This window comes from Tinamus guttatus, unplaced genomic scaffold, assembly GCF_059628265.1.
Source record: "Tinamus guttatus ecotype Peru unplaced genomic scaffold, ASM5962826v1 Tinamus_guttatus_pri_ptg000075l, whole genome shotgun sequence".
NCBI lineage: Eukaryota > Metazoa > Chordata > Aves > Tinamiformes > Tinamidae > Tinamus > Tinamus guttatus.
In genome coordinates, this window is record NW_028288609.1 from 387,658 (window position 1) to 415,371 (window position 27,714).

Consider the following 27,714-nt stretch of genomic DNA (forward strand, 5'->3'; position numbering starts at 1 on the left):
GACGGGCGTTTATTGCTTAGCTTTGCTAAGGAACGCGAGAGCCAACAACCGCTACGGCTACAGCTCCGGGTCTATCTTCGTGTGTCCCCGTTTCGGAAACGGAGCACGGCAGCGGGGCTGTGCTCGGGGACGGGGCCTCTCGTGGAGGCCGGCGCCGCCGCTCGCGACTCCTGCCTCGTCCGGGGCGCCGGAGCAGCCTCCCCTGCTCCCTACCTATCTTTGCTCCTTTCTTCAGCAGGGTGACGACGACGGAGGTGTTGCGGCACCCCACGGCGCGGTCGAGGGGGCGCATCCCGCTGTAGTCGACGTGCTCGATCATGGCCCCGTGGTCCACCAGGAACTGCACCTGCGAGGAGAACAACACGGGTCAGCTCTGCTAGCACGAGCTTCTGCAGACGCCCTGGTTGGGCTGAGACCATCACGACAGGGCTGCAGGTTACGCTGCTCTCTGCTGTTGCCCTCTGTGAAAGCACGTGCGCTCATGAAGGTCTAGGGCATTCTCTCCCTGGGGTTGCAACAGGTCTTAGGGATCTGGCAGATGCCTTCAGGATGGTCCCCCAGGCCACTCACCACCTCTGCGTCGCCGTAGAACGCCGCCAGGTCCAGCGGGGTCCGGCCGTTCTTGTCGGCGTGGTCCGTGGCCGCTCCGTTCTCCACCAAGGACCTCACCACCGCGAGGTGGCCCTTGAGGCAGGCCCAGCTGAGGGCCGTCAGCCCCTCCTTGTCCATCAGGGAAATGGAGGCACCTGGAAGAACAAGCAGGTTCCCTTCAGAGCTCCCGTTGCACCGCACCGAGGGCCGGGCACAGCAAGCCAACAGCTTGGACATGGACGGCAACTTATTTTTAGAGAGCTCGCTCTGCGTGGAATGATTAATCACTCTGTTAACAATTCTCCCACCATGGGTCCCACCCTCCACGGCAGCTTCACATTCACTGCTGGAAACTGCGGCCAAGGAGCTTATTCACACCCTGCTGCAAACTCTTCGCACTTAGGAGCTGTAGGCTTTTCTGGCAAACATCATCCGAGCAGCAGGGCGGATTTGACATCCTTCATCTGAAATCAACCTTCTTTTTAACTGATTCTTATCAAACCCCATTGCAGCCGGCGTAAGTCAGGGACGAAGGCCATGGCCCCGGAGCCCTTCCGAAGCTCTGCAAAAGCCACCAGGTGCTACTCCACTACCCAAGACCTTGCTCCGTCAAGCAAGGGAAGACCCATTCCTTTCTCATTTGTGCTGGCTGCTTGCTCGGAATCCAAGTTGTCTCTTGTTTTCTCTCCCTGACTCTTCCGGAGCTTTTCTAGGAAAAGCTCCCATCAAAGAAGGGTTCCTACACAGCGTTCCTCAACCTCCCACTCTTCCCTATCCAATGGGAGGGACGTGCTGGCCTCGAGACTGGCATGGGAGAACTCCAGGGTATCCAAGAAGCAAGGCAAGAGGAAGATCTAGGTGCCCGGATGGTGCCAACCGCTTCCAAACCATCGTTCCAAGGGTTGCTGCAGAGCAGGGCCGGGCTCCGCTTGGTGCTTGTCCCTGTCCCTGTCCCTGCAGGTAGCAATGACCTGCCCAGCATCGAGGCAGTCACAAAGTGACAGGTTGGGAGGGCAGCGTGGCTCGAGCCGATGTCATGGGACAGGTCCCCGCTGCAGGGGGGAAGGTTTCACCTGGCTGAGGCCACAGAACTTCTGAAGAGGGCAGAACCCCCCAGACTACCCCATTAAAGGCAGGATTCTCTCATTGACACCAGCAGGAACCAGCTAGGAAAAAGGAAACTCCTTTGATGCTGCTGGAGCGTCAGACAGAAACAGAAAGTGGCCATGATCTGAAAACAAAAACTGCAGGGGGGTGGATTGTTTCTGCAGAAAAACAAGATTCAGAACCAAGGTCTCTCAAAACTGCATGATCACCAAGAATTATTTTCCTTTGTGTAACGCAGACTCATCAGAATCTCAAATTTAACTTCTTTGCAAGCAAAGAAGTTTAATTCACTGGGCACACGTAAATTACTGCTGGGTACTGGTGATAGCGGGAAGTAACTCTAGAAATTTGGGTTTCTAATTGATTGATGACTGCAACTCAGTTAATAAAAAGTGTTTACAAACGCTGTGTTAATCAAGTGCAGTCAAAGAAGATTTGCTTTGCAACACGGTAATTAATGCTTATGGCTTATGATTCACACTTCGATTTTAATGAAACGTTGAACAGGATTGTCAAAGCCATTTTAATTAAAATACACCATATATCACTGTACTCTGCCCAGGCGTGAGCTAACTTTATAGCATATTTAGAGTGGAACTTATTAAGCTTATTTAGAAGAATGAGCCTTTTAAAGTTTCTCTTATGAAAGCTGATTTTGATATTTTTGACCTCTTGGGCTCTCCATGCCCCAAAAAGCAGGAACACATCATGCACATTTGCTGGTTACCCCACAGCCAGGGTCAGATTAGCTGCTATTTTCCTCCTCCATGACTCAGACTTGAGCAACATGCACAGTTCTCAAGTCTGGCAAAAATCACATAATTTAAGCCTTTTACAGAGATTCAAGCTGCTAAAGCAGCCACGCTGCAGCTTGAACACACAGAGAGAGGCGGAGACTCACATTTCAGCAAAAACTTACCTTCAGAAAAGAATTAATTCATGAAAAGCTCCTGATCACACCAATCCTTGCCCACATCCCCATGGAAGTTACAGCACGGAGCAAGGATCCTGCTGGCCTGTGGCTCCAGGACAGGCAGTTTCCGCTTGTGCTGATGCTGTCAAAGTGGAAGGCTTCAAGGCATGTCCTTACCTCAACACCATACACTATCGCGAGCACCCAGCACTAAGGAGACCAACAGCCAAGATTAATGCTCCAAGAATTCCACTCTGGTCCTTCCAAAAGCTGGATGAGGTGCTGGGAAACCTGCTGAGGAGCTGCCCCGTGTGGGCTCACCCTGTCAAACTCCCTGTGGCCGGGAGCCGCGCGGTGGGGCCGCACGCGCTCACCTTGCGCCAGCAGGAACTCCACGGTGCCCAGGTGCCCCTCGGACGCGGCCATCATCAGCGGCGTCCGGCCCTGCTTGTCTGCCATGTTCACGTCGGCGCCGTGCGTCAGCAGCAGGTCCACGATCTGCAAGGCACAAAGCGAGGGGCCGCATTGCAAGGGCTCCCCACGCGCTTCCCGGGTCTGGAAACCTCCCCACCAAAAGCAGGGATGTTGTCTGGACTTACTGCTTGGGGTTAAGGGGAAGGGGAAAGGAACGAGTGGAAGGAAAGGGAGGGGGGAAAGAAAATTAAAGAGCATCCCACCCGCCGCTGGGAAACGGCACGACAACACGGTGCTTTGGTAAAAATTATCCGCATCCAGCAGCGCTCAGGATGCTCCAAATCTTCCCAAGGGCCGTGCCCGCGGCCCCAACGCCGGTGCCGTTTTCCTGCTCTTTTTGTGTTTGACGGGCCCCACGAAGCCGCTCACCTGCCAGTGGCCTTGGCGCACGGCGCTGAAGAGCGGGACGACGCCGCGCCGGTTGGGCTGCGCCACGGCGGCTCCCTGCTCCAGGAGCAGACGGCACACGTCCAGCTTCCCGCGGCCCGCCGCCGCCGTCAGAGCTAGGGCGGGAGAAACCGTCAGCAGGAAAAGCCACTTCTGGAGCACGAAGGTCCCCGCCACGTAGGCCGTCATCAGAGCGACGGCACCTAAACACCCAGCACACCCAAGCAAAACGGACCGAGAAAATGGGACAGACTCCCATAGTTGAGGTTTTTATAAGTCATTTTGGCTTTTTTCCCCAAAGATTGGTTCTCCCTGGGAATAGCGCTATGTAAACAGGGCAATGAGGACAGTTGGTTTTTGTGATTTTCAGTAAGTTACACAAACTCAGAGGCAAAGGGGAGCTGCCGTCACCAGGCCGAGCAGCCGGCAGCGTCCCCAGCTCATCTAAAGTCCCGTCAGGAGGAACCTTCACCACCTCCCCCGGTGCCTCTGGGCCCCAGAGCCTCCTGCAAAGCCCAGGAGCTCCACGACCGCACGTGCCGGAGCACAAGCACCACTTCCATGGGGAAAAAAACTCAAAAAACAGATCTTTTGGGGTTTTCTTGATGAGAACTTCCCCGGCTTGGAAGCTACATTGGACCAACTTCCTTGTGGATCCGGGCTATGTGAGATTCCCAAAACCGGGAAGCACGTGAGAGCGCACGGGCTGGGGTTACTGGCAGATGCTGGAGATCAGGAAGGCTTGTGGCTTTTCTCTGCTAGGACTAGCATAAAGTCACGTTATTCACGTGGAGAAATTTTTTTTTAGACCTCGTTTTAGTCCGTAAATCTTTGCAATCCCACCGTGGAAGAAACTGGAGGGCAAAAACTGTGCGTGCAAGTGCGGTCTCCGAGTTAAACCAATTCTGGCCTTCGTTTCTGGGCCAGCACAGGTCCTACCAGCAAGCACCTTCATGCAAAAGGAAAAATATCTTTAATTTCCAATAGTGCAAGTGCTCCGGGGAAAGGTAACGCCTCCTGCCCTGACCAAATGTGCTCTGTAATCTCTGGAAGTGTGGTTGGGTTGGGAAAGACGCACGCAATCTGAAAATAGCTCCGAGTGTAGGACCTGCCTTTGGGACTAATTTTAGACTTTTCTCTTCCTCCCTCTCTAACTTTCTGTGCATTGCAGCAAACTCCTCGGGCTCTGCGTTCTGCAGCTTCTGGTGGGAGTTGGAGCAGAAGGTGGGAGTCTATTTCTAACTGACGTAGCTTGTTTTTTTTCTTTGAAGTACATCTCTGTGGGAGGGCTGATTATGAGGTGTTGATGGGTTTCCAACTGCAACACTCTTAATGGTGGGGGATTTAATTAATTCTCTCTTCTGCTCCGCATTCTGGCGGAGTTTTGCTTCTTGCAGAGTTGAGAGCTACCAAGAGTTAAAAGGAAAATCATCCTGCTGCCACGAGCCGAACATACTGCAGAATCTATAATCAGATCCATGTGGGTTTTAAACGTACGCTACAAATATAGAGAGGCCTGTGTCTAATGTTCAGAGCAGAGGGACTGGTATGCAGAGCTCTGCTTCTATTTCTGAACCTGCCTGCACTTGAAACGTTGCAGGTTAATTTGAGGGATTTCACGTCAAAACGGCTCAAGTTTGCAGCAAGGAGAATACTGTAAATCACCAGCGTTTAGCGCTCACCATGAAATGTGCTTTGGAAGAGGCTTTGTTGGAACAGGATGATTTGATTCATCCCTTCACCGCTCTGGATTGATGCGTCCTTTGCCTCTCAGGGTTGGTTGTGCTCCAAGGAAAAGGTTGGACTGGGCATCTCCTGAGGTCCTTTCCAACTCAGACTAGCCTGGGATTGTAGCACAAGAACCTTGGCCTCCAGTTTGCTAGATACTCTGCTGCTGCTCTGCATCTGAGGACCAGAGCCCTGCATCTCCAGCCTTCTGCTCAAAATGACTTTTGTCAATGTGTTCCATCTCCAGTGGTCATCTCCAGCCCAGAGCAGCATCCTGTGGTGTCAGGCAGCGTCCATCCGTCCAAGCCCAAAAGCTCAAACCACTTCAGGAAAAGTTTTATACAATTATCTGCTTATTTAAACATTTTAGTGCTCCTTAGGTGCACTTATCAGCCCGTTTCTGATGTTGCAGAGCAGTTTTCAGTACATCTGCAGCAGTCATCAGTCACCACAAAAACCACAAGACAAGTTAATGTTCCCCCTATGCTGCCTGCATGTTGAAAGGAGACTGGAAAAGCCAAAAAAAAAGGTGATGAGAGGAAACGAGAGCAACACGAAGGATTTAATTCAACACCAAGCTCTGAAGTTCTGCTGAATGACACAGCGCGAACAACCTGGGTCTGTAACGTGCAGCAAGGAGAGGTCCCCAGGAGGTCCCCCTGGGCCAGAAAGCTCAACTTGGTGCTCTTCTGCGAGGACCTGGTGCCACGGGTCCACGTAATAACAGCGTGGGCACAAATGCCACCATCCAGCACGGTTCGCTAGGGACCGCTCCACACTACCTGTGTGCTAAACATATCCATTTTCGTGGAGAAAGAACAACTCTATTCAGAGCAGGAATCACTAATCCGCAGTGCGCTGCCAGGCCATATGCTGCACGTATGCATCTCATATCCTGGCAGCAGGACAAACGCTTTCCAATGCAGCTCTCGTTGCTGCATTTGCACCTCCAGCTTTGATGGGATTATTACAAGTGACTCAGATCCTTCTGTGTTGCATTTTTGATATCAGCCTTGTCCCGAGGGTAAATATTCCATCTGGAGTTGGCTGTGCTGTGCTGTCAGCAATTCCCAAAGTTATGATGCAACTTGGCACCGCAGTTTGGATAACAGACTGATACTGTGGAGCCAGGCAGGCCTGCTCCACACAAGGGTGGACACGTGAGCAACAAGTATCAGAAGAGATGTCACTTGGATTTTTGAAGCAGATGGCTATTTTTAGGCAAAACCAACATTTCTCTTCAATTGCCATTTACTTTTAAGAAAATAAAAATAAAACAAAAACAAAAGGGAGTCTTGTGATTCCTGGAAATTTGTCTCAGTTGCGGCAGGAGGAAAAAAAATCTGAATTTGATGCCTGGCTCATTTCTGCGACCATTGATTTTAATGGCATTAGTGAGTATCCCCTTGAGATGTCTCTTTGGTTTGTGTGCTGTTAACAAATCACAAATCCGCTCTCCCAGCTGTCCACATTTACTTGAGAACTCCCCACAGTTCTGCAAACTCCTGGTATTTAGCCTAAGTGCAGCTTTCAGCTAGGTTTAGGGGAAAGAGGACTACAAAATGGGAAAGAAGACTCAAGTTGGAAGAGTCTTGAAGGCAGCAGTCAGCCCTGGAGGGTTATGTGGGATCCATGGAGAGGCAGATCACGGGACAAGAGGAAGGGGGAGACAGAAGAGCTGGAATGTGCCCGGCAGAAGCCCTGGTGCAGGGCTGAGCAGGAAGAGGAGCACGAGGAGCCCTGGGACCTCCAAAGACTGAGCTCCAAGGAAGAGCTCAGAAAAACGTGCAGGACTTTACAGCAAGCTCTGCAAGGCACATCCAGACAAACCAGGACTTCCCTAGCTCAAGGGAAGAGCTGCGGGATCTCATGGTGTTCATGGGGTTACACTGCAGAGACATGACTTCGTTTTCAATGGATCCTCAACATACCCGGATTACTGCCCTATTCTGCAGTATGTTTCTATTAACAAGACAGCCCACAAGACCCAGATAGCAGAAAGCATTTTGGATGAGCTGTCTCTGGCCCAGTTGCCACTTTGAACTGAGCTGTCATCTGTAAAAATGCTGCTGTCCTGCTGAGAGCAGGTATAAAATTAGCAACACTCATTTCATTCGGATAATTCTATATCCTTTTCTTCCCTTTTTTTTTTTTTTTTCTCCATGACACCCTATGGGCACTTTTGAATTGCTTATTTGGAAATCTTGGCCTTATTTCCACTCGTAATGACCCTGTGCCCTCGCTCCACCGCGATGTCCCTGCTGCTTCCTTTCATGGTGCCCTGCAACTGTCCCAGGCCAGCCCTGCTCCTGCCAGCACCACGCGGTGACCGTCCATTTCCTCAGCTTTGGACTCAAAATTCAGGTTGCTCAGAGGTGAGGCTTTCTGTAGACTCCGTTCACTGCAAGGTTATTATAAGGCTACGCTTTCCAATGTACAGTGGATGAATCAGCTCAAAAATTATCTCTTATCAGATCAAAAATTATCTAAGATGAAACATCCTGACCAGGCACAAAGCTACAGGTGACAGGATGGAAATCAGCACTCTTGCTCACGCAGGAGCTCTGTCTGGGTGGATTAACTCCACAGGAACATTACTGGTGATGCAAATAGATCAGCAACTGAGCACAAAGGCCAGGCGAAAATATCGATGAGGTCACTAGTGAACATTAAATGTTAACAGCTCCAGATCCGAATATCGGGAGCAATGGAGGGGACAGTGCAAATCTTGCACGGAGCGGGTAGGGTGAGCGGCTGTTTTTGTTCTGGTAGAAATTAGAAATCCAGGGGTTCTGGGATGGTACCCCTGAAAACAATAAGTACTCCACGAAAGGACACCTGCTTGATTGCCAGGTGCTAAATACCATAAGGTTTTTCATAAAATCAAAGCATAACGTAGTGGTCGTGGTATGCACATTACAGGGAGGGGAGAAGGGAACGATTGGCAGCTTTGGATGAATATGCCAAAGCTCCAAAGAGAAGGAAGACCACAGTGCTGTGCCCATCTACCCTTCCACGAGATGTTGGGGGAAACGAGCTGCCTGGTTGTTGGTCACCAGAGAACCCCCAAACGCCAACACGCGAGAACGCGGCCACCGCGTCCGCGGCGTCACCTGTCTCTCCCCAGAGGCTGTCGAAGCTGTTGATCTGTGCTCGCTCCACCTCCTCCTCATCCTTTTCGGGAAGATCCAGCAAGTAGGAGACAATCTGAAACAAAACGACGTGTCGAGCTCACAGGACACATGCCACACGTTCCACACAAACTGCTGACAGCCTAACGCAGGCGGCTCTGAATACGCTATGGAGCCGTATCCTCAATATCCAGATCCATAGCATATCCATATATGCTACGGAGTTCCTTACCCTCAGGCTCTAGCCAAGATGAAGTTACTTCTAGAAACTTTTAGTGCCTTTCTAGCAGATTTTTTAGCAGTTTTTTTTTTCCAGCAGATTGTTACAAAGAATTCCGCTACGATTTCCTTCCGGCTGCGGATGCTTGAAACCCCAGAGAGACAAATTAACTTCTTCAAAGGGTAAATTAAAGGATTTAATTGACTGAAAGCTGGCAGAAAATGTCAGTGTCTGGATCATGCGACGTGAGAAAGCAAGAGGCTATGAAGAAAAATTGAGATTTTCCTTTAGCGATGGAAGGACCCAAACCATTTCTCTTGTTCTGGGAGAAGTAATTACCTGCGGTGCCCTCAGTGACAATTAGCATTTTTGGAGGATTTGGAGGAAACGGCGCCCGCATGCAGCTGTGGGCACAGGCTACCTGGAGGAACACGAGCCAGGACCAGCTGAGGCCCTACCAGTGATGAAGATCATTTTAAAAACATGCCAAATACTTGGGTTTTTTTTTTGCCAAAGTGGGAGAAAACTAGCAAATTAATAACCAGCTTATGTCTCCTAGTACTGCAAGCATCTCAAAGCAGGGACTTAGAGTATTTTCTATGAACAGACCTGGCATAACATAAATAATTCATAGACTGTTTTTTAAAAGCTATAAAGGTGACTAGAGCGATTTGGGGGGAAGCCCCCACTTGACAAGCTGTGTGCTCTGTTTCAAACCACCCTCGGAGCAGAGATCTTGCGCTTTTGAAGTCACATCTGCTCCTGATCAGCCCAGCTCTCAGTCACTTCGCTAATAGGAATTGCCCAGCTTGCTTTAATTATCTCCTCCGATCTGATCTCATTACCTCCGCTTTCCCGGGCGAGACTTGGCGAAAGCAAAACCCAGCTCCAGCAAACGAGCGGAGCACGATTCCGTAAAGGCAGCGCCCCACACGATTCCCTCCCAGCAGGAAAACACGCAGCGTTTTCCGCACTGGCGCATTCCCGTGCGGGACGGGAGGAGGGAATTCTTCCTTCAGCTCTTCCCAAACGTTTGGTCCCGACCTTGGGAGCTCTGTGCCCGCCTGGCAGCGCCGGAGCAGCAACGTGCTGTTCCCCTCCCTTGTTTGAAGGTTTCTTCCAACAGCACCAAGACTTGCTGCACTTCCAATCTGGGAAGCCTGCCCAGATGCTGGCTTTGCCAAGGGATGTGCAAACCCCCGTCCCTGCCATGGGAAGGGGAGGACTGGAGGCAGCGGCACCAGTTCCGCCCCCCACACCCTCTTGGCTCCGTATTCTGCCCGGGAAGCGCGCTCCAAGGAGGCCTGGGGCATCCCTACCTCCGTGTAGCCCATGCTGGCCGCGGCGATGAGGGCTTGCTGGATGGCGTGGCTCTTCTTGAACACTCCCTGCTGCTGCCCAGCCATGCTCCAGTCGCACTGGATGAGGAACTTCACCACTTCCAGGTGGCCCCGCAGAGCGGCGTGGACCAGGGCGCACTGACCGTTCTTGTCCAAGTGATCCACCTTGGAAAGGGAGAATGGCAAAGAGCTATTAGGGAAAAGCCCAGGCAAAGCGGCTTCGTTCCCTAAGAGTTTCCAGTCCGGGTTTCAAATAATGCCACATATGCAAAACGTGCATTTTTCTAGTAAACTATCTCTTCTGCGACCAAAAAACCACCATTGCAAAGAAATTCTGCCCCGCACTGAGGCATCCTCTTGGCCACAAGTGTTTGTTTTGGGTAAGTTTCCACTTTTTTTTCAGCTGCAAGTTTTTTTTTTTTTCCAGACTCACAAGCTGAAAGAAAAGCATTTTGCCCTGTGTCCCGACATGCACCAACCCTATATTCTCAGGGGTTGAAATTAGCCACGCGGATGTTGCCTCCCTCGTCCGAGTCCACAAAAGGCAAAGCAGTGTGTTTTTGAAGATACCATTTCACAATGTTCCAGGAGGGACAAAAGCACCTCGGCTCGTAGCACCAAGGGGAAGTCCTGAGGAAGGATTTCATCCGGCAGGAACGACACTCAGAGGCTTTTTGGGCCAGGGTTTCACTGCTGAATCTTTTTTTTCCCTTACACTCTCCTCACTTTATTCCAGGCAACACAACAAGAGCTAAATGGGTCCCTCAGTCACCCCCATGTTCACACTAAATCTGTATAACCCCTTCATTTGCTTTTTGAAGTGAAACTAAACATATAGAGAGAAACCACAAATTGTTTCCAGGAGGTCCTGCTTCAAAAACCACGCGATTCCTCTCTGCAACAGAAAGTTTTAGCTTGACTCATTACATACAATTAAAAACACAAAACATCCACCTCAAAGCTAAACAAAGGGGATTTTTCTTGGATGAGTCCACTGGAAGTTTTGGGAAAAATGTTGCTGAATGTGGTATTTAAAGGACGTGCTGTCCTGCCGAGGCAACGCTGCCGTTGGAACCTTGCAAGGTTCAAGGACTTCTCTAGTCGTCCTTCCGCTGGCCTGCAGTGCAGCTCCTATATGAGACCTGGATTCTGGAATAGGAATTCCAGCCTTTCCGCAGTCATTTGCCTTTGGTGTCAACGTTTCCAAAGCGCTGCCTACGAAGGACGTTCTTTAGTAATGTAATAGCAAGTAGATACACCAAAACCACCTCCTGGGAGATACCTCAGTACCCCAGAAGACAGAAGACTATGGCCAGGCCAGGGATTTCCCAGAACTATTTCCTACAGACCCCTTGGTACCGGTTAAATAATCTGAGTGCACTGGTGCAATGGAGTCGGGGATATCCAAATATCCCTGCAAACCCCAAATCGCGCTCGCCCGGGCTGCCTGTTGGCCTGGGCCGCCTGTTCACCCAGGCTGCCTGTTCACCCAGGCCGCCTGTTCACCCATGCCATGCACAGCGCTGGCAAAGGCTCTCCTGGAGGGCAGGAGCCCAACGCCGGGAGAGGGGAAGAGCCGAGGATGAGACTTTCCTCCCCCGCTATGGAAGAGGCTCCTGCAGGCAGGTAGGACACAGCACACTGCAGGCATTTTTTTCTGCCATTTTTACACTCCTGCAGCTGCACTTTGTTCTCCAAAGCCCAAACTTTGCTGTTCCAGCCTCCCTGACGTTGGCTGCCCACGGAGAGCTGCGTTCCTTCCGAGACCATCCCCTGCAGAGCAGCAGGGACTCGGCAGCTCCTGCCCGTCCTCCTGCCACGCACGGGGCGGCGAGGCCGGGGACAGGGACCTGGCACGGTACCTTGGCCCTCTTCTTGCACAGCAGCACAACGATGCTCAGGAAGCCGGCGGCGGCCGCGTAGCCGAGCGGGGTCAGGCCGCTTTCGGAAGCGGCGTCTACGTTGGCCCCAAACTCCAGGAGCAGGGCCACCATCTCCGTGTAGCCCAGGTGAGACTGGACGCACAAAATCGGGGCGTTGTTCAGAACTTCGGTCCGATAATTTACATTTGCACCTCCTAAAATCAGCAGCCGACTGACCTGCGGAGGGGAGAAAAGCTCCTGTTAGTGAAGTTTTATTGGAGACATTAGCTACTTGTCAGCACAACCGACGAAATTCAAGCAGAACTCGTGGGACATTCCAAAATAAATATCAAAGGACATAAAATGCCCAGTAAAATGGCCTGCCAAATATATGGCCCTATTTTAGGGAGAGCGAACAGCTTAATCTTTCACCTGAATGGTTGGTAAGTGCTTTGAACAGTGCAATATGCTCCAAATCCCATCAGAGGCACTACGGCACATTGCAACAGCTGGGGACATCAAGGGTCTCACGTGAGGATGGGAAATTAAACCCCGCGGTTGGAGAGAGCGACTGTATTTGGTGCCCTTCCCACGGGATCCTCTTGCGGAGCTGCTGTTGGTCACCCCACCAGCGTTCCTGGCTGGCTCCCTGCATCGTGACCTCCAGGTACAGACATTATCCTGCCCTTGGGATATCCCCTAGCTGGGAAGCTGCTCATTTGAGCTCTGAGCCATCTCTCCTCTGCCAGCGGTACCTTTATGTTTGGGGTGTAGAGATTCCTCAGTGACGCCAAAGCCATCGAGAGCCCTTCGGTGCTGTAGGAGATCCAGAGCCCTTGCAGGATGGAGGAAGATACCCCGACTTTTTTACTAAGCCCCTAAAAGAAGAGAAAAGATGACTTGGATCTAAACCCCCACAGATCCACTTTGCCACTGGGACAGAACATTAAGAGAGCACGTCACAAATTATTATTCTACCAGCAACAGAATTGCAGCCAAGTAACCCAGGATTAAGCGAATCACAAGTAGCACCCGCACTCGCTCGAATCCAACTTTTATTGCCAAAATACCGGCGGTTGGCGAGGCTTGCTTCAACATACACTAAATTACACTGGACAGATCCTCCTGGGTATTAGCTGTCACAGCGACTCGCAGCTGTTGAAGAACCACCCGATTACCCAGCAGCACAGGCAGAACAACGAGGCGAAAAGGGCACGTTTATCCGCAGCGGAGCATGACAAGCTCAGCCCCGTGTCCTTCTTACGGCTACGGAGGGTTTCAAGACAGGTTTATCCCCAAGAGGACAGGGCCATTTATCCCTGCAGACCTTTGCAGCGAGGCTCGCAGGAGATGACTGCTCAGCTGCTCCCATCTCGCAGGCCTGGGAGCTGCAAGCAAGCTGGACACCCACTCCGCTCCCTGCCGACGCTCCGCTCTGCTGAGGAGCATCGTGCTTCTCTCTCCTTTCCTTTTTTAAGTGATATATGTGATGTTTGGGCCGGGGGGTTCGGGGAGCTTCCCGGCCCACAGCGGCGGTCGCCGCTCCGCAGCCACCAGCTGCTGTCACCACCACGTGTCCGCGCACGGCTCCGCTCCGCCTGTTGCTGTTCCGCTATCCGTCTCCCTGTTGTCCTGCTGTTTCCCAGGCAACAGCACCAGCATCTCTAACGCTCTGTTTTGAGACACAAGCCCCGGTTTTGACTTCCTTGCACGCTGGGTGGCCGTTTACATCGGCACAAAGCAGCGGGAGGCCTGTTCGCTTTGGCAGGACAGACGGACACAGGAGACGTCAGGCTGCGGGGAAGAGGGTCAGCACTAAAAGGTGGGATTTTTTTCACCTACATGAAGGTGCCTGTGGTGCCAAAGTCACCATCAGAGCCCACTGCTGCACTTGACTTTCCTCCTCTGAGACAGATGCATTAAGACATCTAAGGCATCGTAGAGCATCTACATGCAGGTATGAGTGGGATGCATAAAAGTCATGTTTTCATCTAAGGAATAAATACATTCAACACTATTAGCGACCAGCTGCTGAAAGAAATCTTTCTCATTTTACAGAGGGTATCCTCTTTTTTTTCTGTGTCCCTTCTCTGCCCAGAACTGCAATACTGGTTGCATTCCCCTAAGCAAAAATAAACCCCAGCTTGACACAGGATCAGCCTGCTGGGATGAGACGGGTTTTCATGTCACTGAGACCAACAGAGGAACACGGGTTGCCTGGCCAAGTTTCTGGCAAACCCCTGCAATAGAGCCCATACTTTTTCAGTCCTGCATCCTTACCTGTCAAAACCACCAGGAATAAGGATGAAGCCAACTGCTGCCTGGGATCTCAGACAGGGCCAGAGATCTGAGACCAGCTAAGTTCTACATGAGATCTTTGCAATTCTGTTTCATGGGGAATGTCCAACATCTTGACCTAGCTGAGCTGTTGCAATTAAATTTTCCTGCCCATCGTTGTCATTATGTCCTCAAGCTAGGGACAAGGGACATTCCTATCTGGATTACTGACCTTTTTTAACTAACTAATTTAAGGTGAAATTAAAGACTTCTCTTTGGTTGATTTTTAAAACACACGTTAGCCTGAAGCATAGGTCTCCTCGTATCAGTACTGCACATTTCTCTTCCTGCCCTTTCATTCCATGCCAGGGTTTCCAAGCTGGATTTCCATATGTTCTTGTTAAGACTGATAAATGCTTTAAAAGACAAAAACATTTGCATTTTTCCTTTTTTTCCCCCCAAGCTGTCTAAGAAGGTTTGTGTTTAGAAAAGAAAATCAGCAATCAAACAAAAAAGGGAGCTTGAAACCTTCCTTACAGCCGTGGCCAAAACACCTCGCTGGGGCTGGGCTTGGCTGATCTGCTCCACCTTGAGCTTCCACATCCATCGTTATCCGCACAAACGGCTGCTGGATTTGAACTCATAGGAATCAGGTGAAGGAAAAATAAGTTCTTCCTCACTGTTCAATCAAAACAGCGTCTCGGTACATAACTCCCAGTAGTGCCCGGCTGGACACGATGTTTTAATCTTGTTTTAATGCTCTCTTAGATGCATAATGGGCAAATATAATGGAATGACAATGATGCCAAGCCTCAGTAAAAACCTTTGAAATCAGGATTTTTATGTCTGCGTAATGCTGCTGCTATAATATGATACTTCAGGAAAAACATGGGGAATTTATGACCTGACACGCTCTCTGCTTGGCAGAAAACTCATGCCATACTTGCACTTATTCCATTAAAATCAAATGGAATGGAAAACTCAGAGGAAGAAAATGCTTGTTGAAAAACAAACTGGGTCAGCAAAACTGCCACTACCCTTGAACTTAAGTCCAATAAAAAAAAAACTTGATAAATATACAGAACTGAAAAGGCCATAAATGATCTATTGGCTTTAAAAATACTAATTGGAATTCTGAAGTACTAAAGTATAAAAAGTAAAACTGCAGCAAGACAAAAACAGGGATTTCTTAATCTTCTGATTAGGAGTTTGTGGGCCTATAGCCTCAATGCTGATACTTAATTTTCAGCTCCTAGTGATGCTCGTGCCCAAGCCTGCCAGTTAATTATCCAGGTGTTAAGTCTCTGCAGGAAGAGTAAAATGGATAAGGCACCAGCTCGCAAGGCATTTTCCATTTACAACCAAACCATTGGGTTTGATTCTTTAAAACCACTCATTTTATAGGATTTATCTTTTTCTCAACACTGTTCCAGCAACTTGTCTTACATGGAAAGAAACCTCTTGGGGGTAAAGAATAATCTGAGGCAGGGAGCCTATCTATTGAATGTACGGTTTGAAGGATGCTTTTCCTTTCCAGGATTTCAGGTACACCACTGCCGCTCTTTAAAGCTAATTTCTACATGTTGCAGTAGCCTGAAGCAATTGCTCTTAGAGCAGCCCTACAACAAGGAGTGATTGCAGACTGCCAGCGCTGGTGACGGCGCAGAGGTTGGCACCAGCCTCCGTTTGATTCTTGTTACCTTGAAAATATGTGCTTTGAGGATGTGGTGTCCCAGTTCAATAGTTTGTTGTCGATTTAGTTTTCCTTCTTGTCGGGAAAACCAGAAGGCAAGTAATGTGTGGCCGCTCCTGCAAGCAGAACAAGAGGGGAGGTTAGTATTTGCTTGGTTTACTAGCAAAAGAGATTCTTGATGATGGCATTGGGTCCTGCTGACCCCTCAAGCTGCAGATGGCTTTGGGAAACAGAGCTGCACCCATTCTCGTCATGAAAAGTCCCTAATTGCACAATTTTTACTGTTGGTGATCATGCAGAGTTCAAAAAGAAGAAAGAAAAAAACCAAAGCATCCCAGGAAGATCAGCAAAGCTAAAAGCACGTGTTTTCTCTAAGCAGACATAGAGGTGAACTCTCACGTCCCCCAAGTGCTATTTCCATATCATTTTGCAGAGCAAAACCATCCTTGCAAAGCGTGCCAGCCGCTCCCAGCTCATTAGGAAAGGATGTATTTAAAATGTCCACGCTTCCAAAAACAGCCTTAAATAACAGCCACGTCCTCCAGCCCCGACCTCCCCTGCAGAATGAAGCAACTTTATTGCTTTGTGAAACCTTCACCCCCAAACCACTTTTTCCCCTGTCTTTTTCAGGAAGAAAGACGCCTCTGGCACACGACCTACCAGCTTGCCTACCAAAGACAAATTACCTGAGCTCTGCACAGAGCCTCATTTAACCCAAAACCCATGCGGTGCAAATATATAACATAAACCTGCTGTTTTGTTGCTTTTATCAAGAAAAAAATGATGCTCTTTGGTGACCTTGCAGCAGCCTCGATTTGCAATAAAGAATAAAAAAGGGAGTGACTTTGCCTTTCCTGATGGAAAGCCACGCTCCTTCTTTGGCCCAAGCACAGAATAAAAGCAAGCGATTTGCACCCCGCGGGCTGGCAAGGCACCAGCACCTCAGCTGCCAGGCTGCTGCCCACGACGGCTTTACACAGTGACACTGCCCCTTAACGCCTATGGTGACCCTGCGCTGGGAGAGATTCCAGAGAAAAACACGGAAAAAAAGAAAGGCAACGAGCAGCTCCCGTTGGATCCACAGCTCACTCCTAAATGGCTTTTCTTCTGCAGCTGGCCTGTGAAAACACAGGCCTGCTTATTTATTTATTTCCCTAAGAACACGGTGGAGGATGGCAGCAATGATTTCGACATCAAGCAGCTCGGTGAGATGATTTGCTTTGAACCGGCGCCGCGGCAGCATTCATCAGCAGAGATTTTTCTATTTTTAATGGCATTTTGCTGTTTGTGAAAAATCCACAGCGCGGCCAGCTCGGCTACGGGAGCCGTCAGCTGCTCTTCCATCAGCACCAAGTCGCCGGCTGCCCCGTAACGACCGCCCCTTCCTTTTGGGTTTATTCGTGTGGTTTCTTCCCTCTCTGCTCATCCACACTCACCTGCTCACACATTAACCACCTCTGGCCATCCAGAGCACCATGGTAGCACCCAGCGCCTTCCACCCAACGACTTGGAACAGAAATCCATCCTTCTGGGCACTCCACATGAGGTTTCCAGGCTAAACGGGGCTAAGCTCGATCATCTGCTCTAGTTGTTCATCATGCAGTGACACTGAACCCATTGGATGCACATCCAAGCAGCAGATCTCCCAGGACACCCCACTGTGATGAACCCCCCAACCAAGGAGCCATCGCTGCCCAGCAGCAGCGCTGGACAGGCCAGTGCTGGGCTAAGGGGACGAGGACCCCGCGAAACGTCTGCCCCAGGCTTTGGTCCAGCTCTCGCTGCTTCTTGAGCGTTCTCCATAACTTTGTGAGCTGCAGTTCTCAAGAAGGAGAGCCCAAGAGCTGCATGACCACTCTGTGACTGCTCTAACACCATAGGAATCACTCAACTGCATCTGTCTGCGCTTAAAAATGTTGATTTAAGCAGGCACCATCTTAATGGTGGTGGACTCGGAGCTTCCTGACATCTCATAAAAATCAAGACGTGCTTCGGCTGCTCCTTCTTTGCTCAATACACGCAACGGGGAAGCCAACAGCAGCCGCAACGCTGTTCACGTGGAGAGGGGTGGTTGGGGAAGACGGACTCTGGATGAGGCCAGCGCCTCCTCGCACCACGCGGGAAGGAGCCGTCGGGTTTATGGAGCACGGGATGGAGACAGGATGGGAGCAAACGGAGCCCACGACGTCTTCAGCACCGAGGGAGATTTTGGAGCACCTTGTGCTTAATGATTCCTACCTTGGAAGGAGCTGGCCCTAACCCCTCTGATGTGGTTTTCAGCAGCATCCATGACATTAGGGTTCAGGTCGAAAGCCGCTCGTTTAATTTGAGCCACTTTGACAGATCTAATCAGCAATCGCCTCGTTGATGCAGTCCAGGCAAAACGGAAATTATGCTCCAAATCTGCTAATAACCCTGCTGTCCTCTGACGTCACAAGGTTATCTGGTAAGAACTCCACGGGTACCAACCACGCAGCACCGGTATTTCATCAAGAACAGGGAGTATGTGCCTCACATTATGTTACATATTTGGCTATCAGGGAGAAACAGCCCATCAGCCATTTACGCAGGAAAACGTAGTGGGAACCGGCTCAGGATCCGATCCCGGAGCAGCTCTGCACTAAATTGCACGGAATAACGGCAGGCGCCAGAAACCACCGCGAGAAGCCGCAAAACAGACAACTCTAATGGCACCCTCCGGACTCGGGGCAACAAAAGCTATTTACAATTGTTTCAGAACGCAGCTCAAAAAAGAAAGGAAGGATAAAGCAGAGAAAATAGCATTTTTGAACACTCTGAGGCCATGACTTAATGAGATTTGAGAAATCAAACCCAGGGAGGCCAGATGAAATTCCCACGCCGCGGTTCAGTTCATCCAGCCCTGCAGAAAACCCGCTGGCTGCCAGGAACAGATTATTTGATATTTAGGGTAAATAGGCACTGTCCAAAAGCAGGGTGAAAAGAAGAAAACCTGCTGGCTTATTTGATAAATATGTTAGATGGGTGAAACGAGTAACACTGTCTCCTTCACAGCAGGCTCTCCAGTGACTGTCTAGCTGACACACGCAGAACATCATCAGATGATGTGGACTAGGACCCTGCTTGCTCCCATTTAGGCTGATAAAATATAAAATAAATAGAATTACAAGAGAACGGAGAGTCCAGCGCGGCAGTGCTTTACTGCCGCTTTGACCAGGTATAAACGAACAAGATGTGAGGTGGAACAAAATCAAGGCTGCTCTCCTGCAGCTCGTGGAAGATGGTTTCTCCAGCAGGTCACGTATGTTTTAGTTCTGTAATTTCCTCAGGAGATCAGAGCTAGCCTAGAAACGCTGGCGAATGGGATAACTGCCCCAAACAAGGTTTCCTGTGTTCATTTTGTTGTGCTATGACACATGCTTTGATGACTTTGCAGTGTGTTACGGTGTAAGGAGGGAATTAGGAAACCTTCTCCTGCAGGTCTTCGGGGAGGCCTGGAGGTTGTGTTCTCAGTGTCCAGCCCACCAAAGCGCGGCCGCTCGGCCAACGGGCCACGCTCGCCCCTTCGGTTAAGTGAAGGACATCCTGATGGAAGCCTCTCTACCGACCAAGAATGTGGAATTTAGCCGTGTTTCCTCTCGATGAGTAAATTAAAGCAGCGAGAAGTATTTTCTTGCCTCCTCTTGCCTGTCCTATCGGTCTAGGAGAAACTCTGCTCCAAGGCGCAGGTGACCTGGCACTGGCTTGGCCTCCTTCCGCAGCCAAATTGAAAGCTCTGCAAATGATGGGAAATCCCTGGTGTTTTGGCAATTAATTAGACTTCTTCAACATCAGAGGGGAGCACTTGCTCTCTTGCACCTGGATGACGGGGGACATCCAGTGTGCAGATGGGCCCGGCAAAACAGCAAATTGCGACGCGTCCCCCGTTGACGTCCTGCTCGACCCAGCGCTTGGCAGACACCCACGCCGGGGGCACCTGGAGCTGCCCGGTGCAACTAGCACCAGCTACAGTGAAATATTGCCATTATGGCGCATGAAAAACACATTAAGGCAGCAATTCCCCCAGCAAAACGAGGGAAAATCATAATGAAACAGCTGCACTCAGCGCGTTGCAGCCCCCCAGGAAAGCGAAGGTTGATGCTCCACACCCAACATCTGCCAAAATGTAATTATTTTGTCTCGGGGCCTAAAAAGTACTAGTTTTCTGCATGTGTATATAAGGGATTCAAATCAATTTGTGCTAAAACCATCTTCTTCCTCCCCTTGATGTCAAATAGCACCTCTGCTCCGCTGGGTAAAATCCACTGCGCCCAAATGCAGAAAACACTTCAAGTACAGCCTGGTTTTTGGGGAGCACTGGATCTTTTTGGGGAGCACTGGATCACGGCAGCTAACCGTAAACTGGAGGATATTTTAAGAGCTTTGCAGGTTTGTGGCATAGAGAAACAGAGGAAAAGGAGACAGATAAACCACGTGCTGCAACATCAAAGTGAACTAGCCATTTATGAGCTAACTGCTGACCATGTTAAAAGGCTGATGCATAATAGATGACCCCCCACAGACCATTTTAAAGCATTTGTTGTATTGCTGAATTTTAACTGACTTATTTTCCCCAAAACTTTCTAAATTAACTATTATTCAACTGGGGCTTGTTATTTGTCAATTGAATGAAGCCTGCTAATAAAGTGAGGAGAAAGATAGAGCCCTTTATTTTTTTCCTAATGCATTTACTATATTATTTTGCTGGGCAATGCAGAAAAACAGTAATTTTTTGTAGGAAAGGTCTCCATTTGCAGCCTGCTTCCCTCAGGAAAAGGAAGGCTGCAAAATACCTCCACTGGGTTATATTCAAAGGTAGCTCTGCTAGAAACCATGGCAACGTGGCCGTGTATTAGAGATGCTCGTGGTGTTCAGGGTACCAGTGCACATTGATCTGCACAGAAGGGCCTTCATTTCCTTCCAAATGCCCCCCAGGTGACGTGGTGCCACCTGTAAGCACAAAGCTGGGCAGTCCAGGGCCACCCTCGCAGCAAAAACCCGAATTAAGGCTGCCCTGTGCCTTGAAAACAACTGCAAGGGTTTCTGATCAAGGCTGTGCAGAAAGCGCTGCTGCGTTAGAGCAGAATTCAGGTTAAGAAACGCAAGCACAACGTGCAATAGTAACTGCTCTCTCTGCGTGCAAGCCATAGAGGATCACATCTCTCCTAATGTGGTTTATGTTATTTGCCAAATAAGACAGTGGGTTAACAGCAGCACCGCGGGGCCAGTGCTGGGGGTTCTTTGGTGGGAGGTTTCCCCTCAAAGCCAGGCAGCCCTTCCTCTTTGCACCAAAAACACATGTTGAATACTTGAGAAAGAGGGTCAGCAACGCACCAGGCTGCTCCAAACCCTGCAGGGAAGAGACGCATGGAACCAGATGGCCCCACGAGCCCTGCTGTCCCCAGGGACACCCGGCTGTCCCCAGGGACACCCGGCTGTCCCTGCACCCGCTGCCTTCGCTTGGGTCAGCCGAGAGCAGCGTCGCCAACGCACACGTTTGCTTCAAGGCTCTTCCCATGAGGAAACCAGCCCAGCAGGTCAATGTATCTATAGACACAGAGACATGGCAGGGTCCACGAGCTCAGCACGACAGCAGCGCCCGCAGGGACGCTCCGTTCTGCTCCAGCTGCCGGCAGCATCTTCCCTGTTCCCGAGCAAGCGGACAGGGATCCAGCTTGCAGTGAACAAACAAAACACAGGCAGATTTCCATAGGTTGCTCTTATTAGCTCTGGCAGCGGCAAACTGTGCTGCTTCTAATGAGAGAAAATGAAAAATCTTTACTTGTGTTAATTGCCCGAAGGCCTCACTGTGCGTGGAGCTCAACACTTCGATACCAGCCCTTCCCCGAGCGCTGGACAGGAGGGTCTGGAGGAGCCCCCAGCCCTCTCCCGCAGGCCCTCTCCATTAATCACTGAGATGTATCCCGTTTTATGATCTGCCATCAGAGCATAATGCAATTAGCGCGCGCTGTACATTAGGGATATGGATTAACCCTTCAATACGGATGGATTTCTACTGGAGGCACCAGAAGCCGGTTGCAGGTCTGCAGCAGCAGAGCAGGGTTAGCTCTGGGAATTCTGCAGGGATTTCACACTTGCAAGGAGCAAGAACCTTCCTCCTACCCCTCCGAGACACCGGTCATTTAGCACGAGGCACTCCCAGAGCTAAACTGACGCTCAAAACCCTTGTGATTTCATGCTAAAAGCCCACAGAGCTGCAGGCAGTTTTGGTGCAAAACCACCCAAAATGCAGCACTTGGGATTCATTCTCAGTTTGGATATTCCTGACCTTCATCACAGGGGAACTGGGGAAGCTCTTAACCATTTGTATGAGGGCCAAGAGGAATATTTCTGGAGCCAGAAAACCAAAACACCCCTGTAACCCAGCTGTACCAATTACTACAGCATCACAACGTGCGTGTTTTACCCACCCGGCCAGCATCCTATGGGCTAATTCTATTTTCATGGCAAAATGGGAAGGCAGTGATTTTTCCTTGCTGCTTTCATTTCGGTTCATTATGGCAAGTGTTGCTGTTTCTAAAACCGGATAGTGACAATTCCCAAGGCTGTTGGTTCAGTCTCCTGCAGCCCGGCTGACGACAACCTCTAATACGGCTAAACCAGCCAAAAAAAGGGGGGCCAGACAAGGGCAGTGGGGCTGAGCGCGAGCGCGGCCGCTGCCAGCACCACGGCACGGATGACACACACACACACACTGCAAACAGGGTGGAAAAGCACTTAATGACTCCGAGAAGGCCATTAAAGAGCTAACATCCACTGAGTGGCATCAAGACACCCACTCGCTTGATAGGGATATTGCACAAAACCTGCTAAAACACTCAAGGTCCCCATTGGGAGGAGCTATATGATTTTTTTCCCCCGTTTTTCCCTACTGCAGCCTGTTTGCTGCAAACCTTCAGCCTTCAAGTGGTAAATTAGCCTGACACTGCTAACAGCTCTAGCTGCTTTAATCAGCCGCGCGGCTGCCAGCTCGAGTGGCCGTTCGGCTCCAGCAGATCCTGTCGCGTTTTCTTTGGAGCGACTCTTGGCGTCCAGGAGACGCATGGATATGACTCGGAACACAAGCATCTCCCTGATGTTGATAATCATATTCTGTGAAAAGGGCTGGCAAAATGCAGTAAAGCTTATGGGCATAAACTACTAGAATTGCAAAGTGCCTGTTTTCCACTCTTGAGGGGAAGCAAAGATAACATCATTAATAGTGATCATTTGGTTTGGAGACTGTAAATCTAACTGTGATTGAATTCTGCTCTCCGTGAGGGAAGCCAGGAACTCGGCTGCTATCAGGACGGAGATTACACATGCATTTAAAGCCCCAAATCACTACAGTCTGATTCTGTTCCTTATTTTGGCTTTCAAAAAAGCATTTAGCAGGAGTATGAGAAACAGGATTTCAAAAAGAAGCCAACCATAAAAGACATTCTCACTGCTTATCCTTCATCTTCTTATCCTCTACTTCACGTTGGCTCTCTATACCCTTCGAGGAACGGAGGCCAATTCTCCTCTGCAGACTGAGCTGGCAGCATTAATGTGAGAAAACGCAGCCATCGCCCGCGCAGCTCAGATGTCTGCAGCTGAGCTGGTCACCTTAGGGCCTTCTGAAGAACGGCTCATCTCGTTCTCAAGCACACTATTAAATTTGCTGGGTCAGCTGCGTGTCTGGGGAGAGTTTCTTTCCTTCCATGAGCAACAGAAAGGTCTAAGGTGACCAGCACAGATGTAGGTATCGACAACGTAGACAGACTGAGGTGCGGTGAGATGAATCGCATTCCACGTGCAGCCTCATAAAGCAAAATGATGGAGATGATACAAGGAAGTGCTTCTGAGATGAATAGATTACAAACGCTGTTTTCTCTGAGAATTTACTTACCTAGGATCACAAAGAAACTTGGTCTTTTCTCCTTCTTCCCTCCAAATAAGCCATTCTCGGAAAGAGGGATGAACAAACATTCGCGTCATGTCTCTACGTTTGATAAGAAACATAGAAAGGTTCTCCATCCTCTGCTGAAAGTCATCCCACTCCAAAGTGCCCTCAATGTTACCTGCATTAATGGCCTGAAAAATATGTTCGTCTGTTAAAGGATGCAGAGATGCCACTGCCACATTCAAGAGAGGCATAACCCGATCAAAGGAAGACTGCGTTGGGAACTTCATGTTGCACTGCAACAGGTAAACTTCTGACAGAGAGACCGGGACTACTTTGTAACTGGAGCTTTTTAGTACTAGGTATCCTTTCTCTATGAGATCAAAAGTGAGTTTTAGGTACAGGTAGGACCCTTGGCTCAAGGTCTTGAGGTGAGAGCTGAGCTTGCCAAACGTCGTGTTGTCCATTTTGCCGTTAAGGGAGATGTTGTTCTGGATCTCTGAGCTGCTGTGTATCCGATGGAGGATATATGCCTGCAGGTCCTGGTCGATGGCTTCATTCTCTTCCAGTCTATCCAAAAAAATTCTGTGGAAGGGCAACAGCTTAATTATTTCCTACAAAGAAAGAAAAAGAAGTATGTTCACGCTGGAAGTGCTTATTATGCACTAGGTAAACCTAATTCATATTACAACAGCACCTTTGAGACTCCTCTAAGACCTGATCAGTCAGAGCAAGAACACGAGATGGCAACTGGTGCCCTCTGGACCTCAGAACCTCATCTATAATCAAGCAGGTGGTGTGGAGAAATGACTGAAATAAAAATGAAGGCCACAGGTTCCCCAAACCCACGGAAAGGTCGGGAGCAATCCCACGGAGCAGAGCCCTTGTTATTCTTGCCCCATCCCAACCAAGAAGCAGCCACATGACCTGATTTTTGGCCGTATAAGAGGCTCGTTATGGGGAATGACCTGCCACAGGAAGGATCTCAGGCCAGAGGCATTTTGCTGAAACCCAGTCACCGGGCACTGGCTCTCTACTTCTTCCACATCACACGGCCGCTATCAAGAGGAAAATGCACTGAAACATCAGTGCAGATAATATTTGCCAGGGCAAAATAAACACAACTATCCGTTACAGGATCCGCCGGCCACAGCTTTGCCAGTTTGCACAAAAAGAGGATTAAAGATTTTGGTAAATATTAGCAGATCTCAGTGAAAATGCCTAACGGACCTCGGTCAAAATGAAGTGCACAGCTCCGTGCTACCCGAAAAGTGGCAAACGCTGAAAAACGCGGGCTCAGCTCCACAAGATTCCATGCTGTGGATGTGTCCTTTATCCCATGGGAGTAGCTCATTGCTCTGGGCTGGTCCCCAGCTCAAATCAAGCAGCTCTGCTCCAAAATGGCAAAATAGTTCAGAATAACCCAAACATCATTCAGCTCAGGACTTCAGCCTCAGCCAAAGATATGCTTAACAGAGCTGAATAATGTCTCGGACTGAGGCCGACTCCTCCAGATCGGAACGATCCCACTAAGTGCAGGGCAGACGGAAAGAGCACGAGGATGTGAATGCCTGAGCTTCTCAGCATTGAGCAGGGAGCGTTTTCACGGTTTTGGTTGAAAGCAGAAGGTCTCAAGCCTAGCAGTTTACCCACTGAGACCTTCTTCGTCAAGGCCCATCGCGCCAAAGATGCAGGTTCTGCTTTCCAGGACTCCTGGGCTCAACGTACCTGTAGGCTTGTCCTGACCGTCACGACCAGCTTCAGCCAGGAAGGGAATTTTCCGATCATTTTGCTCAAGAATGAGACGATGGTGTCCCCATAATCTGGTTTGTGGAATTCAGCCTCATTCAAACCATCTATTAAAATGATGAAATCCTCATCGGGAATCTTCCTCTCTGAGACAAACAAGCAAAAAGAGAAACACATTGATTTTCAAGGCTAGCCACATTACTACAACATCCCAAGTTATTAGAGTGTTTGAAGACATCATCAGATACTGCTAACAAAAAAACATACCATTGCAGCATCTTTCTTCTATGATACATTAATTGCACCTATAGGTACATCCACACATTCACCACTTCAATTATCATTATAGAAATCATTATAACTAATGATATATACGTGGACTGGGATCTTTGATTCAAGTGTTCTATTTTCAAGGATAATCTTGCCTAAAAATACTATACTAGCTGCAGAATAGGAGAACTGAATCTGCTGTTGGCATCTGCTGCTAGTCTGCACTACAGGTTTTATTCAGTAAAATACCTGTTCTGCTTTGTAAACTACTATGAATAAATCACACTATGGGAGAGCTCAGTATTCTGACAGGAGGCTCTCTTCCCTCTTCAATTTTAAATTGTGCCAGGAAATTTTCTATAAAAATCCAAAATTAAATGTTCATTGATGACATGAGCTGTCTCTGTGGCATCTCAGGGAGAACAGAAATGAATTAAAAACACACGCTTTCAGTATTGCTGAATATCAAAAAAATCTCATATTATTGCCTTATGCTGTCAAGTGGGCTTATTTCTTCACCTACTGTTAAAACCCCAATGAAACATAGATATCATTATAAATCCTTGCTAACTTCTCAGCAAGATCACTGGGTATTCTAGAAAGTGCATTTTATGACTTTCTGAAACCTCGTCAAGAATATTGCAGGAGCCTGAGTTTTGTGCTGAGTTTTGCTCATGTTTCTCAAAGCCTGAGGGAGAGGAAAAAAGCCAGCGGGGGGCAAGAACCAGAACTTTCTGCTATTTATGACTGAGCTTCTTTGGGATTTGAAAGTGTATTTGGGAAACACGAATCCAAGCTTGTCAGTGGCGTTGGACATTAACAGCTACGCAGTAACTTGGTCCCGGTAGCGTTAAGGCTTCAACAGCACCTTGTAAAAGACCTGCTGATATATTTACAGAGTCTTAAATGTGATATATTTTCAGACCCATTTCCAGACACTGCTCTTTTCATTACAAAACACTTAGCACAGATTAGTTTGCCAGCACTCTCCATCAGCCAGGCTGAAAGATGGGAGTCCTGACCCCGTGTTGCGTGCAGGACCCGCGAGGGAAAAGGAGGCTTTGCACAACATTTGTCCATGCCTCAGAACTTGGGACTAGCTGGGGGTCAAGCTGCTTGGGAAGAGAAACCAGCATCCTGAGAAACGCTCTCAATTCAAGGTCTGGAATCACTCCCAAAGAGGATAATCCAGCTGCTTTTGGAGCAATGGTTCCTAAAGCCTCATCCATCGCCATGCGTGCGTAAGCGAGCGGCCGGGCCGCTCCACAGCAGGGGCTGCATCGCGTTGGCTCCCGCGCGCTGCGAGCGGCAGGGACAGAAACGATTCGCGTTGATGTTGCAGCCGATAGCACGGAGTGCCATTTTATTGAACGTTATTTGTGCAGGACAACAGAGCTCTGCAAGACTTTGGCGGTTTTCATGGCAACAAGCAACGATCCTGAAGATAGCGACTGTTACTAAGACCTGGTTGCATCAGGAAGGAAAAGGAGACAAAAATCGATGCTGCCTTGGGAAAATCTCAGGCTTTGAAGCCCAGATGTAACTAAGCATCAAAGAAACTGAGATTTTTTATTTAAAAAATAAGCAAGCATGGGTGTTGGCAGAGGGACGCTGCTCTCGGGTACCTTTGTGCAGGTTTTCCAGGGGCTCCAGGACGCCGCGGCGGAAGGAGGCCATGGGGTCCTGGACGCAGGAGCGCAGGCTGAGCAGGCTCTGCAGATGGGGCTCCCGCAGCAGCTGCTCCCGGTAGGCGACGAACTGCGGCGAGCGGCAGAGCAGCGCGGCCACGTTGTGCACGAACTCGGGCACCAGGCAGGTGTAGGCGTTGTCGGCTTGGCAGTAGTGGTAGGCGACGACCTAGGGAGGGGAAACGCAGCTATGAAGTCGGCAAACCGTCGGCGGCCGCGCGGTGCGTCGGGTGATGTGATGCGCTGGGGCAGGTGAGGTCTTTAAGGAAAGCGCGCGTTAACTGCCCATGACAGGGGCCCAGGGGAAGGGGTTGACGCAAAGAGGCACCGACTCGGAAACGTTACCGGGTCTGCCACTTGAGGAACAATCAAAAGGAAGCG

General features: G+C 49.6%; 1 protein-coding gene across 5 annotated transcripts in view; it reads right to left on the minus strand.

Moving 5' to 3' along the window:
- Positions 1 to 27,714, minus strand: part of TANC2 (tetratricopeptide repeat, ankyrin repeat and coiled-coil containing 2) — a 143,931-nt gene that overhangs the window by 8,791 nt on the left and 107,426 nt on the right. For all 5 annotated transcript variants that reach the window (XM_088519891.1, XM_088519890.1, XM_088519889.1 and 2 more), the window contains exons 13-24: positions 27,271 to 27,502; positions 25,355 to 25,521; positions 23,633 to 24,240; positions 15,731 to 15,839; positions 12,509 to 12,631; positions 11,754 to 11,990; positions 9,871 to 10,056; positions 8,314 to 8,407; positions 3,455 to 3,588; positions 2,986 to 3,109; positions 571 to 746; positions 214 to 346 (exon numbers count right to left, since the gene is read on the minus strand). In XM_088519891.1, the coding sequence (XP_088376017.1) occupies positions 214 to 346; positions 571 to 746; positions 2,986 to 3,109; positions 3,455 to 3,588; positions 8,314 to 8,407; positions 9,871 to 10,056; positions 11,754 to 11,990; positions 12,509 to 12,631; positions 15,731 to 15,839; positions 23,633 to 24,240; positions 25,355 to 25,521; positions 27,271 to 27,502 (2,323 nt within the window). The remainder of the gene's footprint in view (positions 1 to 213; positions 347 to 570; positions 747 to 2,985; positions 3,110 to 3,454; positions 3,589 to 8,313; positions 8,408 to 9,870; positions 10,057 to 11,753; positions 11,991 to 12,508; positions 12,632 to 15,730; positions 15,840 to 23,632; positions 24,241 to 25,354; positions 25,522 to 27,270; positions 27,503 to 27,714) is intronic.